Raw genomic sequence first — 14798 nt, forward strand, 5'->3', positions numbered from 1 at the left:
CTTAAGAGGCAGGAAACCCCAATATTTACTTTATCTTCCATTTGAAAATTAAGAATACTTTTGATGATTTATTTATTTTTAGGCTTCTGCTTTTCTTTATGGGCATCCTTTTGTTTGGTTTGTGTGTGTGTTTTTATGGATGTCCTTGTAAACTCCACTGCATTTTTCTCATTTTTTATACCTTATCAAGATTGTAGTAAATTACATTTTATAATTGAGATTTCTAATAATTTGTGTAATATGAGATAAATTTGGTAGTGCAGGTGGAATAATAATAATAGTATCAGGCATAGTGGTAATGTAGAAGGACTCTGGGCTTTAGTAACAGCAAGATAAGAAAGTAGAAGTTTAGTCTTAGCCAGTTTTTTATAACTTGAGCCTTACTTTCTTTTTAAAAATGACAATGCTTTTCTCAAAGGCAGTTGTGAGAATTAAGTGCATTTTGTGAAAGTACATAGTAAACTATAAATACTGTATAATAATCTGGTATCATTTTGAAGCTTAGTCTTAGAAGTATAAATTTCAAGAAGTAAGTACAGTGGGAAAATTTTACTATACCCGAACCTAACATAACCAGAATTATTATCTTGACCTGTGCTTTCTTTGTTTAGTTTCAGAAATTTTTCAATTTGAATTTTGATGCTTGGTTTAATAGAAATGAGTCATATTATCATGTCTTTTTTTACTTGACAGTACACCATTTGCTCTTCACCCACATATGTGATCCATGGGTTTGGAGAGAAATAAGGATATTGCTCAATAGCCTTCATCTTTAGACAAAGAATACTTTTCAGCTACATTTGTGAGTTTCTGTTAGGCCTTAGGAAATGAAGACACATTGATATTAAACTAATTAACTTAATAATTAGTGAGAAAACTTGAACAGATCATTAAGTTAGGCTCTGTGTTCTCTATAAATACCAATGATTACAATTCATGGAGTGGATTATATGACCTGGGCCTTTATAGTCTAAAACATTTTCTACAGAATGGTACAAGAACTGTTAACTGAGAATCAAAACAAGGCTACAGAATTATGTGAGACTTGCCCTATATTTATGAATCAGATTTTAAGTGGAAACCACAGTTGTTTCCTTGTATGTCATTCATGCTTTAGCAGAGGATATGATGACATAGAGCTGGCTTGTTTTGTAGCTTCTCAGTTAAGGTTGCATTGCTTTCTTTTCCTTTTTGGAAGCCACAGCAGTTTTTGATGTATTATCAAACCACACAATGTACCTTCTTGGTTATGTAGCAGGAAGAAATGTGTTAATGTTGTTTGATAGTCTTGGGTACTGATTGTGGCATTCCATTTAGTCCTCTTTTGAAAATACAGCATAAATAAATGTGTGCATGCATTTATTAGGGGCAGGTAGTGTTAGGGTCTGTAAACAAGTCGGGATGGCGCCTGGCATTTTGCCAGAGGGAGTGGTTTGTGAAGTAACGCCAGTGAGCCATTAAGTGTGGAGATTCCTTATTAGTTGACTGCTGCATCTAGTTTATGTTAATTAAGATAAGCTGTGTGTAATGTATATATACCCCTCCTGTCCTACAATAAACGGCTCCTACTCCTGCAGTATCAATCTACACAAGTTGCTCATTACCCGCAGGCTATTTTGCCCAGCCAGCTGGGCTGCAGCAAGGTAGAATCTAGGCAGACATGTGGGAAACAGTTTTGAGCTCTTTGAATATATTACGTTGTGTTTAAAATAATGTTTTAGATCTGGGGATGTAGCATGGTGGTGAAGCTCTTGCCTGGCATTCACGAAGCTTTGTGCAATCCCAGCAGCACACACACAACAAAGATAATGTGTCATATTGTTTAACTTGACTCTAACATGTTTAATCTCTTTCATTCCATTTTAGCATCAAGGCGTGCCATGGGTTGCCTCTCATAAATGGACAAAGCTGTGATCCTTATGCAACAGTTTCTCTAGTGGGTCCTTCTAGGTAATGTTTATTGAATGGTTAGTGGGTTTTTAAGTGTAAAGTTGGTTTTAAGAATTGGAAAAATAGTGTTCTTAGAGCAAATGCTCAGTAACTAAGACATAAAATAATCCTTTAAAAGAAGAATCTTTGGTGAGTTCATTAAATACATGTAAACAACCAAGTCCTATTTTTACAGAATAATATTAAATGCCATTTTAAATCTGTCATATGCTTAGTCTATAGGGAAAACCTCAGTCTCATACTATTAAAAATGTGCTTTGAAACATAAACTTGGCCTTCTTCACTTATTAATATTCCTTCTTTTAAATGACCTAAAATTGTACACAGGTAAAATCCTGCTTTAATAAACACCAATCTCACTTGCCTACTATCCACAAAGCCCTAGTTTTGATCCCCAACATTACAAAAAAAAAAAAAAAAACAACAAATTCCAACTCAGAAAATGAGGCAATTTCTATAATGTTATCTGGAAAGCAGCTTGGGACTGAAAATTGCCTTTTCTACTCATGAGATCCGTGTTCTTCAAAGAGAATTCTAAGCTGTAGACAAACTACTGAAGTTCTAGAGCATGGTGAAGTGTAGATCATTGGTTTAACTAATTTGTGATAATTTATGAGGAAAACCTTTAGCAGTTTGTGATATTTTGTACTATATAGCTTCATTATGGTTTATCTAAGGGACTGAGTAGTCTGAAATTTTTCTACAAGTTGATGATTTAGAATCAGGAAATAAAAAGCACAAAATTTCCTACACACACACACACACACACACACACACACACACACCCCTTCTCTCCATCCCCAAGAGCTCTAGTTATTCTGATTAAAAAAAAAAAAAAACTGCTAATAAGTCACTTTGAAAACTATATATATATATATAAAGTACCTAATACCATACTGTGCCTAAACTATGGATGTTCACATAATGGCATGCTACTATTAGTATGATGGTTTTAAATTTTAAAACAAATAATCATATAACATTTAGTGCTATCAGAGTGGTTTCATTGTGCATGTTAATAATGTTCAATCTAGTATGTCTGGCTTTGTTTTTTACTTAATTATCTGTACCTGACATATAAATTGTTTAGTGTAATTGTTTAGTAACATATAATTAGAAACTATTTAGCATATGAATTTGTTTTAAAAAATCACTGTTGGTTTTGCTGTTGTACCATACTGTGTAAGATTTTTACATTGGGGAAGGCTGGGTACAGCCACAGGATTTGGCTGTACATTTCTTTGTAATCTCCTCTGAATAATTATTTCAAACTAAAAAACATGTTTCAGTCACTATTATTAGCTGAAGCTCAAGAAGTAAAGTGAGTTAAGAATACTTTTTTTGGTCCTCAGGTGTTTTTTTAACATAGGTAAAGGCACTGTAAATCTCATGGCCTGCCTTCTCATCATTTATTCTGAGTTGCTTATGTTGTAGAATGTGTTTTAAAACCTCTGAAGAGAGCTTGGCAGTCAGTCTGGTATAGGCATAGACAGAATAATACACTCTTGGCGTATAGAATGTTCTCTTTTTTTGAGTTTGTGGGGATATCTTGTCTGCCCCCCAACCCCAATAATATTTAAAACTGCAGTATTTCCTGAGTCATCTTAACATTTAAACAGAGGTCAGGCTCCCTGGTTGGAAATAGCATGTTTTATAATTGTGTACTGTTAAGTTCTACAAGGTAAAACTCTACCACATTGGAACAGGAATGACCAAAAGAAGACAAAAGTAAAGAAGAAAACAAGCAATCCGCAGTTTAATGAAATCTTTTATTTTGAGGTAATTTCTTGTTTTATATAAATGTTAACAATGAATATTTAAGATTTAGTTCTACTTGATTTCTTTTTCCAAACCACAGCCATAATAATCATTTTATTAACTAATGCAACCAAGCATTTTCTGTCCAGAAAGCAATAGAACCATGTACTGCATATAAAACAGATAAAAGTAGAGCTCTGATTGATTTGGTAGTAGGGAAGGCTAGGGTCATCTACCCCCACTCCAGTCATTCTCACCATCACACCTTCTTCTATATCCTCCCCACCCTGTCCAACTCCCCACCTGACACGTAATGGCCACAAGACTCTTCTGCAGCATACTGTTTCAAAACCACTAGTGAAGTAAGTATGGTTATCGTTCATTAGATCTGAGCTGTAGTCCCAGTTGATTTTGAATGAGTCACTCAGTGTGAGACTTGAATTTTTTTTACTTTGTGAAAGGGTAATATTGTAAGGGAAAATGTTAGCGGCTCTACCCAACTTAGGAGTGTTTTTATAATGCCCAGAGCATGTAAGAACCCTTTGAAAGTATAAAACACTTTGTGACTAAAATCTTATTATTGGGGCTGGAGGTATAGTTCAGTGATAGAGCACTTACCCAGCATGAGCAAATTCCTGGGTTCGATCCCCCAGTACCCAGAAGGAGGGGTGTTATTAAATTCTTTTTAGTCTAATTTACTCTGTGGACACATGCTTATTTATTTTCATGGAGATCTTCAACTGCCTCAAAATTGTCCCAAACACAGTGCTTTGGAGTTTTTTTTTTACTTGAGAGCATCCAGTAAAAAAATCCTTTTTATTACTTAAAGACTACAGAAAAGCATCTCAAACTCTAAAGGTTGTGTAATAGTGGAACATGTTGCAGTTGATAATAACTTGTGAGAAAGGTTTACAAAAAGGAGTTACATTTTGTGCTTTTTCTTCTTTTTTTAATGTTTTTCTTCTCTTTTAAAATTGAGAAAGTACTATGGTATCTCTAGTCATGCCTGATTATTTTACTGTAATAAAGAGCAAAGGCTGAAGAGAATACTAAAGTGAAATAGAAAACTGTGGGGGTGGAAGGAAGGGAGAAAAATGTACTGATGTGACTTTCCCACTTCCTGGCTAAGACTTGTTGCAGTCATTCTACATTTATTAATGGTTATGCATTTATATTCTACATTTATTTGTTGTTACATCTAACCTGGAGAAAACAAAGAAGGCAGCAACTGACCAAAAAAGGGCTACTGACTGAAGGCCTTTATTGTCCCCATAAGTCCACGTACCTTGACTGCAGATGGGATGGAATCTACTAGCATTACAGAGCCTTGCAGCAAACAGAAGAGTTTTTGAAAGTCAAGACCTGTTTGGTGTACCAGAGGACCTGCTAGACCTTGAAACATTTATCTAGTGGCTCCTGGAGTTGGTTATAAGGACAGATAAAGTTCAGTTTCTATCCTCTGGCTAGAGCAGGAGACAGCATACATATGCATGCATCTATACAATAGGCAAATGCAGTAGATACTGTTTGCCTGAGGTGGTCAGGAGAGGCTTGAAGAAAGACTAAATTTTCGTAAGTGAGAGGAAAAAGAGCATTTTGAGCACAGCCAGCCAGCCAGAAAGTTATCTCCAAAGAGGAACAAGTAATGATGTAACTGAGTTTGTTTAAGAAAATAATGGCAGCCAGGATTAGAATAGTAGAACAGGACTAGCTAATGAAAACCCTCCAGTTTCTTGGCTGGGGTGCTTTAATTTTAGACAATGAGTTATTTTGAGTCTGAAAGTAAAGCAGTGTTTTGAAAAGAATTAACCATGATTTGTAGGCCAGGTGGCTCAGGTGGAAAAACCAACCAACCAACCTAGGGATGGTCTGTTCTAGAGAGTAGTATAGAAATACAGAGGAAGAGGCAGATAAGAAAGGTACTACAAAGGGCAAGATGACAAAATGGTTATAGAGGAAAAAGGAAAGAAAAGAGTCGAATGGTTTCAAGTCTGGAAAAATAGTAAAACTAGGAGAAAGAAGATATGTGGTTTAGTTTGGGACATAAAGAAATCTGACTAAAGAAAGCTCCAGTGGGCAGTTCATGACTGGAAACAAGATAAATGATGGTTGTAGTTCAAGATAAAATGGTAGTGCACTTGCCTGGCATGTCTAAAGCACTGGGTTCGATTCTCAGCACCACGTATAAATAAATAAAGTAAAGGTCTATCAACAACTAAAAAAAGTAATAATAAAGATTTGTTTACCAAAAAAAGCCTCGGAGTTGAGGTTTACAACAAAGGAGGAAAAGTGAAAAGGCTTGCTTCAGCCACTTATTCAGTGTCATTTAATTTTTGTACTTTAGCTTCCTCATTTTTAAGATGAGGATAATAAATCTAGCCCTGCCTGCCTCAGAGCAACGTCTGATGAACAAAGAAGATAATGCATGTGAAAGCACTTTATAAACTGTACAGCACCATCCAGCATCAAGTTGATTTTAGAGCAAAGTAAAAGATAAAACCTCAGAAAGTACCCATGTCCATAGGCTCAGAGAAAAAAACAGAGCAGAGAATGCTGCCAGAATAATGCCAGGTAAATTCAAAGACAAAGTTGTTCTGGCAAGGGAGCTATAGTTGTATGATCACTAGGTCAAATAGAGGTCAAAGACTGTGATAACTAAGAGCTGGTCATCAGAATTGGTGATGCAGAGAAAGATTGTAGGAGGGTAATCTATGAGGAGACCAGATAGGAGCTGTGAGTGGGTGTTGAGGAAGCACAGACTGAAGGATGAATTATAGTTTTAATGTATTTGGGAAAAGAAAGAAAGAAACCATGATTTAAGGCGAGAATTTTTCTTCTACTTGAGTGAGGTGAACAAACTAGTAAAGAAAGCTGCAATTAAAGCAGATTGAATGCTTACTGCATGCTTATTACATACTATATGTAGGTGGGGTAGTCTTAGAAAAGAAGAGAATCATCTCATTCTCATGTTGAGAAGAGGATGAGAAAACTCACAAAGTGGAGAGGCCTGTGTGGGAGTGGACCCATTCAGGTGGATGGTAATTGAGGCAATTCCTGCCACTGCCCTTGATGTTTTCATCAAAAATGGGAGAAAGAAATGTGAGTAGAACTGGTACCTTGAGAAATATGAGACTGTCTTTAAACAATTTTAAGCAAGTACAGCTTCATTGAATTAGTTCATTTTTGCTCTTCAGGCCACTAGAAGACAACCCATGATCTAGAAGCTTAATGTTCCTGTATATTGAGTTGATAGGAACAGCGTGAAGGCGAGGATTTTTTTCTTTCTTTCTATTTTTTTTTTTTTTTACTTTTCTTTTCTTTTTTGCACACTACCTTATTCTTACCTTCCTGCTACTTTCATAGTTTACTTTCCATACTTTTAGGTAAAATATTATCTCATTGTGTTCTTCTGTTTATATCTGTATTGAATATTTGGGAATGGTCATTTTTTAAGTTCATGTGGGAAAAAGATACTTAAATTTTTTTTTTTTTTTTTTTTTTTTTTTACTAAATTGTTTTGTTTACAGGTAACCAGATCCAGTAGTTATACCAAAAAGTCCCAATTCCAGGTAGAAGAGGAGGACATTGAAAAGCTAGAAATTAGGTATGTACTTTGGGGATTTACATAATTGCTTTTTTTGTATGCAAAAAAAAAAAAAATCCTAAATTTAAATTTAACTGAAAAGGGAGAAGAACCAGCCTTACTAGACTTCACCATAGCAAATTGTTTGATGAAACTTAGAGGAAAATGCATCTAATTTAATCTGGATTATCTTTTCAAAACCTGATTTATTTGCAGAATATATTGATTTTGTAAACAAAGACTACCTAATTTTTACTTGTTTTATTTTAAAAATTTTTTCTTAATTTAATTGTTTCTTAAATATCTGGATCATAGCATAATGGATGGAAAAGCAATTATATCTGCGCCAATTTAGAAATAATTTTTTTATTCTTCTTAACATATCTGCTGACTATCAGAAATTTCAGTGAGGTAAGAAGATAATTCAACAGGTGCATGTGTTTGCAGTTTGTGATATTTCCTAGGCCTTAAATATCTATGCTATTTTGGAAAGGGAAGTTTGGCAAATGCATGTGTAGGTGTGGTGTTAACAGTGTGTTTATTTAAAGGGCATATTAATCATGTGTTTAAAGTGATCAGGTAATATATTTTTCTAAATCATCAGTCTTTGCATATTGGTTGTAATTGAAAAAGAAACTGTAATCTTCTGTTGGTTTCTTTTCTCAAATTAAACTTTGTTATCCTTATTGCTACAGGTTAAAATAAAGTGTAATTTTCAAACTAAGAATCTTGCGTGACTCATTTTAGACTATTTAGAATTGACACTTTTTGTGTTTTTAAGTAAAAACTGCTGTAGTATTTTGCATTTCTAGTCTGGATAGTGAGATATATGGTAATGCTAACATCTCTTACTTTTCAGCATGTAAAATTAATGCTATAATACAAATCAAAGTAATTTGAAACTATTTGGTGTTGTGCATTTACTTAAACATTATTTGCCAAAAATAAAGCCAGTTTTCAATTTCAGGATTGACTTGTGGAATAATGGAAACTTGGTCCAAGATGTTTTCCTGGGTGAGATTAAAGTTCCTGTGAATGTGTTAAGAAACGATACCTCTTATCAAGCCTGGTAAGAAAAACAAATATTATAGTGAACTCTGTAATTTAATCCTCTGTAATACAGTATATATGCAAATAAATGCTTACTGTAAACATTTTAAAATTGCTATTGAATAAGCAAAAAATCATTGACATTAATTAATTTGGTTATGAATTCATGATCTTACAAATATAAGTACTTCAATGGTTTTATGACTTGACCTGTACTCCTTAGATAAAAGAACTGAATCATCCAGAATTACTTTTCTGTTTAAAAATGAAATTTTACAAACTCTGAGAAAGTGGAGAACATAAACATTACATGAGTTGCCATGTGAGAAGATACTTGCTCAGAAGTAAACATCTACAGCTCAGAAGCTTTATTATCAATCATCGGAACTAGGGATATTTGAAAGCTAAGGGTTTATTTGGGGGTGTCAGTCATTCGTGAGAGCTAACCAGTGATTTTTCTTCACCACACTATGTTGAAATGCACTGTGGATAGCCCTGATGTTATTTCCTGAGTTTCTAGGTTGTTGATATTGTTGAGCTGATTCAAGTAATACATTTTATTGGAGCTCTGGGGGCTCAGTAATGGCTACAGTATTATCTTACATTTTCATGACTCTGTCGGTGACACTAAATTGATGCTAATTTCCTTCACAGAACCAATGGGAAACTATGGTTTTTTCTGTCTCCAGCACTTGAAAAAGCATCTATATCTTATCCCTTGCAGTAGGCTGCCCACATCCATCATGCTAGTCTCAACTGAATGTAAAATGAACATGCCTTTTCTCATTTGCCTTTTTAGAGACCACTTTTTAAAAAATGGTATATTTTTATTTATTTACAGAGTACAATATTTTAATTCAATACATGTATATAATGTATAATGATCAAATCAGGGAAATTAGCATTTCTCTCTCTTTAAATATCATTTCTCTGTATTGGAAACCTTGAAACTCTTCTCTAATTGTGGTGAAATTTATAATTGTTATAGATCATAGCTGCCCTATGGTGCTTTATAACACCTGCATTTTTGTACCTATTATCTACTATGTCTCTATACTCTCTCTCTTTCCTGGCCTCTGGTGACATGTGTTCTGTTCTCTGCTGACATTTGATCAACTATTTTAGCTTCCACAAATGAGTGAGAACATGCAGCATTGGTTTTTTTAATGCCTGTGTTGCTACAAAGAACAGAATTTCATCCTTTTTATGATAGAATGTCTCTAAATGGATGAATGAATTTTTAAAATGTGATATATATATGAATATTATTTAACCATAAGAACCACATACTGAATGTGTAGATATTTCTTTTGGTCATGCTTTTCCTTGTCTGGACTATATTGTTGTCTTCTAACACTTGCAGATTGATTTTTAAACTTTTCATTTTGTTTTTCCTCTACCTAACGCAGATATAAGATTTATTGTTCATGATGGCATTTTATATGATTTCCAAAATGCATCCACAGAAGGAAAATAATTTAACTTGGTCTCAATGAAAAATTGATGAACATTTGGGATTCTTCACCCTCCTCCCACAATATATCTTTTTCCGCCTTCCACAAAATAGCATACATTTTAAAATGAAAATTTCTGAACTCTGTCAAGTTCTAAACAGAAGAGAAAAATTACTTGTTTTGCCTCCCACAGTCCCTCAATGAGCTTCAAATATGCCACATAGCCTGTATTTAAAGTGAGGCAATCTCCAGACATACTTTCCAAGTTTAGCAAAACTTTGTCCAGCTCCCTCTGTAGGTTGTACAAACTTTAGCAGACAGAAATTAATTTTATTCCTGTAGATTTTGCTTTTTGCCAATAGTATAAATATTTTAAAGTAACTTGCCAAAAGTACTAAAATTGACATAGCATAAAACAGAAGCATCTGCTAATTTGTTTATACTGACATAGGTGTAAGGAAGTATAAAAATGTGAATGATATTTCCTTTTAGATAGAAACAAAACATTTTGAATTGTAGAGCTGTAGCATCCCCTTGTGGGGTTGATGGTAACTGCTTGAATACGCCAGAAAAGCTTTGTTTATCTTCAGGATTTCAGGCATGCCTTCTTATTTCCATATTAGCAAAGGGATAGAATAACTGTAGTAGTTCACTTCTGTTGTTTGAAAAGTCTCAGTTCACTTTCTTTTTTCCAATAATTTCTATTAGTATTTGTCTGTTTAAGTTTCTCCTAACACTGACTTTTGATAGTTCTAATTTAATTTTATTCTGAAATTATAATATGATGATTCAGTTACTCCTCCCTTTCTTGGTTGTTCAGTTCTTTAGTAGTGTTATGTTCTTAAGTTGATACTTTGATCAAATGTGAGGATTATCTTGGTACTTTTACTATATTGTTGGTTTGGTTAGTTTTTACTTTTCTCTGTGTAGATAATAGAATTACAACATAAAAAGATATTTATATCTTTTTTTATCTCAGGTCAAGTAAAAATCTGTGTCCTGCTCCTTCCTCCCAGCTAATCAGCTTCTCAGTTTCCCACTTCTGAGGTGACCACTGTTTTGAAGTTTCTGAAAATGTTTTGTATATATACAAACAAAACATAATTTTTCCCCTTTCTTTTTCATAAATAACTAAACACTGTATTCTGCAAGGCACCTTGCTTTTTTTTCTTTACAATATAACATCAGTATAACAATAGAATATCAATAAGTCTTTGTTGACTATTGATGGTGATTAAGAGTATGGACTCTGGAACCAAACTGCCTTGATTCAGTTGCACTTCTGCTGTTAACTACTTATAACCTTGAACTCAACTTGTTTGCCTTTACTTTCTTTGACTATATAATGGGATACTTTGTAAAGTCTTAGGAGAATGAATGTTGTTAACAGTACAGTAACAGGCAAGGCCTTTGACAATGGATATAAATCATGCTATCAAGGTTTTTATTACTGCTTTACTATCCTCACCATTATTCCAAAGAAATGCACATAGAATTTCTGCATTTTTTTTTTTTTTGCATAATAGCCCATAGTTTGGAATGTTGTAAGTAAAGACAACCTTAGGGATAATCTAGTTCATGTCATTTCATTAGTTACCTCAGTATCAGAGAATTTAATATTTGCATAATTTTTCATGTATAAATTGATATAATAATTTCCCCCAGGTGACCCAAAATATAAATGGACATTTAAAAAATAGATATAAATATCTTTTTATGTTGTATTTTTTTATTTTGAAAGTAATATTCAAATAGTAGATAAAATTAATGATTGGGTTTTTACAAAGTAAGCACTTTATATATAATTTAAAACTAGATTAGTGTTTTACTTGAGATTGTCTGGTTTGCCAATTTTGGCACTTTTTGTCCTCAAACACTTTTTTTTTTTCTGGCCTTGTTTTTTTTAACATCTTTTTACTACTTGAATTTGGAAAATGTAAAGCATCTTTCATCCTTAGTAAAATATTATTTTAAATGTTTCAGGGGATAGGCAAAACAGTGATTTTTAGAAGGTTTTGTTTTGTTTTGTTTTCACATATTAGAAGAGCTACCTCTGAACAGTTATTTTTCAGCTTATGCGTTATGTACAAATAATTATAATTTTGGTTTGCTCCCTCAATTTTAACCTTATGGCTAAAATTTTTCAAATGCTGATGTTTTTTTCCTATTCAGGGGCTATCAAACCTGTTAACTTTTTTAAGAGCATAGAATTGCTTTTATGCCTCTGTAATTGTGAATGAAAAAGATAGCAATGGAATGCCACTTTCAATTAATAATTTTTCTTTATTTAATGTTCTTTCTCATTCTTTGAAACTGAGTTATTTCATTCAGAAGCTAAGAAAAATATACTTCAGGGTTTTTTTTACTTTTTTTTTTTCTTATTCTTTCCTAGATCTTAGGCCTATCAGATATTTCCTATTTAACAAATCTTGAGGCTTTTCTCTTGAGCTCTAATTAATACATATTGCATGATTCATAAGCATCCTTCAGGTGATTTACTAAATTGAGCTTTTGTAATATTTTCAAATAATAATCATATATAGTTATATAAATAACTATGTCATTCATATATGAATATATATTTAAGTGGGAATAGTTATATTATATTAACATTTACAGTGTTAACTGTGTGCCTGGCACAATTCTAAGTGCTTTGCTTATTTAACCTCTTTGGGGCTGCTATAAGGATTAAGTCAGTAAGGTACTATTAATACCCCTTAATAAACAGAAGAGGAAACAGAGAGATTAAGTGACTTGCCCAAAGTTATATAGCAGGGATTTTTAACCAAACTATCTGACTCCAATGTTTGTGCTATTAACCAACGTATTAGAATAAATTTATACTTTGACATACTTTTGAATATGTTTAAAATTCAGAAACGTCCTCTGTTTTAAGCTAGTAGCAATGAGTGACCCTTGTAAAATATTATTTTAAATGTTTTAGGGGATGGGCAAAACAGTGATGTTTGGAAGGTTTTGTTTTGTTTTGTTTTCAAGTAGACAGAGATGAATTGTTTTTGTCTATAGGGATTTCCTATCTGCCAAAGAAAACCCAAGGGGGCAAATTTGAAAAGTGACAGGAATGAGCCCTTCTGGAGTTCCTGAGCATCCTGATATAACTCCCCAAGTAATTTGGAGATAAGGAAATAAATTTGCCCTCTGAGTAAAATTTCTGTAGAACAAACCTAAGCAAAATTTATTTTGACTGTAGAATGTGGAGACATTGTTTGAGATGGATAGGTGCAGTCCCAGAAAGGCAGACCCAGTTGTAACTGAGTAAGCGGTAATACAATTGATGTTATTCTACTGTGTCTGGAAAACACTAGTTGCAGACATGGGCATAGCCCATCCAGGCACAGGAGGAAGCAGCATCTGGCCTAGAAGCATCACTATTTCTTTGGCAAGACTAGTGTCTAGCTGAGAGATTCTTAAGACTATTTAACTCTTCTTGTGTCTCTGTACTTAACACACCACCTTTTTGATAATTTGCTTTTCCATATAGTTTACCTACAGGTTAAAAAGACATATATATTAGTTAAAATAGGGGATATAGATGAAAACACTATGGTACATGGTGAAATTTGTTAAAGCCAAAGGGTGAGTGCTTGAGAGGTGCTACAGCAGGTGGTGGGGAGTGTCCATTATTACTCTTAGCACTCTTCTGTCTATGAATGAACATTTCCATAATAAATTGTTCCATAAATATTAGCTGCCAAATAATGCAGGTACCTATGCCACTTGGCCATTGTATTTCTTTTCATAAATTTATTGAGCTTCAAGTATATCAGGCTTTGCACTCCATCTTTGCAGTTCACATTCACTTTTAGATATACTGATAAAGCTAGATGCTGGAATTTGCAAGGCTGCAGAGACTTATCCTGGATTGTGGAAAATTGACCAAAGTTATGTCCTTGTCAGGATGTTTCATGATCAGTCAGCTGGACTTAGAGGTCCTTCAGTCACCTTTGCTAACAGGCCTTTTTCCAATTATTTTTAGCCATATCTTTACATCAGTGTTTCTCAAATCAGAAAGTAATTCTGAAGGTTGATCTTTCAAGATAGGAATTCCTCTATTGGGGGGTCTAATAGGAGGATAGTGACACAGTTTCTATAATTTCTTCTCCCTGTAGTATCTCTTTGTCTTTTATATTTTGCTTGGTTGATTCTGTGGTTCTCTTTTCTGTCTTTATGATATCTTTCTCAAAGCTAATAAGCATTCTATTAAGTCCTTCTCTGTTCTATCTTTAAATTTAAATAAGTTACTCCAGTGGGGGAAACCATAGCTGATAAATATAAAAATATCAAAACTACTGAGGGTCCTTTATAAAAAGCATTCCAACTAATAAGTGAAGCGGAATGATAGAAATATAAAAATTACAATAATGATTAATTTTGGTGGTTAATGACTCTAGATAGTGATCATCAGTGGCCACTAAAATCCCCAAAAGAGAAAACAGATATTAGTACCTCTTTGTGGAACTATACAACACTACCAATGAAGCATTCTTGCCCAAACAGCAAGCCTCTATATCTAACTACCAATATATAGGAAATACAGAGAGGTCAAAGGAACATCCCAAATGTGAAGAATGCTTCAGAACAGAACAAAGTACATGATTCTTGTGGGGAGTGGAAGAAATCTGTAAATTAAAAGAAACATGAACACTATTAACAAATTATCATCTGTATACCTTTTTGGGTTTGAACAAATTATATGAAACTATTTATGATAAATTTGTAAGAATTTGAATCCTAAGTGGTTTCTAAAGTAATGCATGAAACTATAAGATACCTGGAAATCATTTTAAAATAATAAAGCAGGAGTGAAATTGGAGAGTACTGAAACAAGGTTAGTCTTGAGCTGGTAACTGTTGGAGTTAGGTGATGAGATACATGGAGTTCAATGTACTCTTTGCTTTTGTATGCATGTAAAATTTCCATGATAAAAAGTTTTTTAAAAATTTAGATTTCTGGTTTTGAATCCTACAGCCTTCTCTGACTTG

The 14798-nt window shown here is 33.6% G+C and overlaps 1 protein-coding gene across 2 annotated transcripts in view; it reads left to right on the forward strand.

The window, feature by feature from the left end:
* The window catches only part of RASA2 (RAS p21 protein activator 2), a 119149-nt gene that overhangs the window by 64789 nt on the left and 39562 nt on the right, over positions 1-14798 (forward strand). For both annotated transcript variants that reach the window (XM_081300592.1, XM_081300593.1), the window contains exons 6-9: positions 1867-1950; positions 3657-3729; positions 7236-7312; positions 8259-8360. In XM_081300592.1, the coding sequence (XP_081156718.1) occupies positions 1867-1950; positions 3657-3729; positions 7236-7312; positions 8259-8360 (336 nt within the window). The remainder of the gene's footprint in view (positions 1-1866; positions 1951-3656; positions 3730-7235; positions 7313-8258; positions 8361-14798) is intronic.

The sequence above is a fragment of the Spermophilus citellus genome (genome assembly GCF_964194105.1).
Source record: "Spermophilus citellus genome assembly, chromosome: 7".
In the NCBI taxonomy this organism is placed as follows: Eukaryota; Metazoa; Chordata; class Mammalia; order Rodentia; family Sciuridae; genus Spermophilus; species Spermophilus citellus.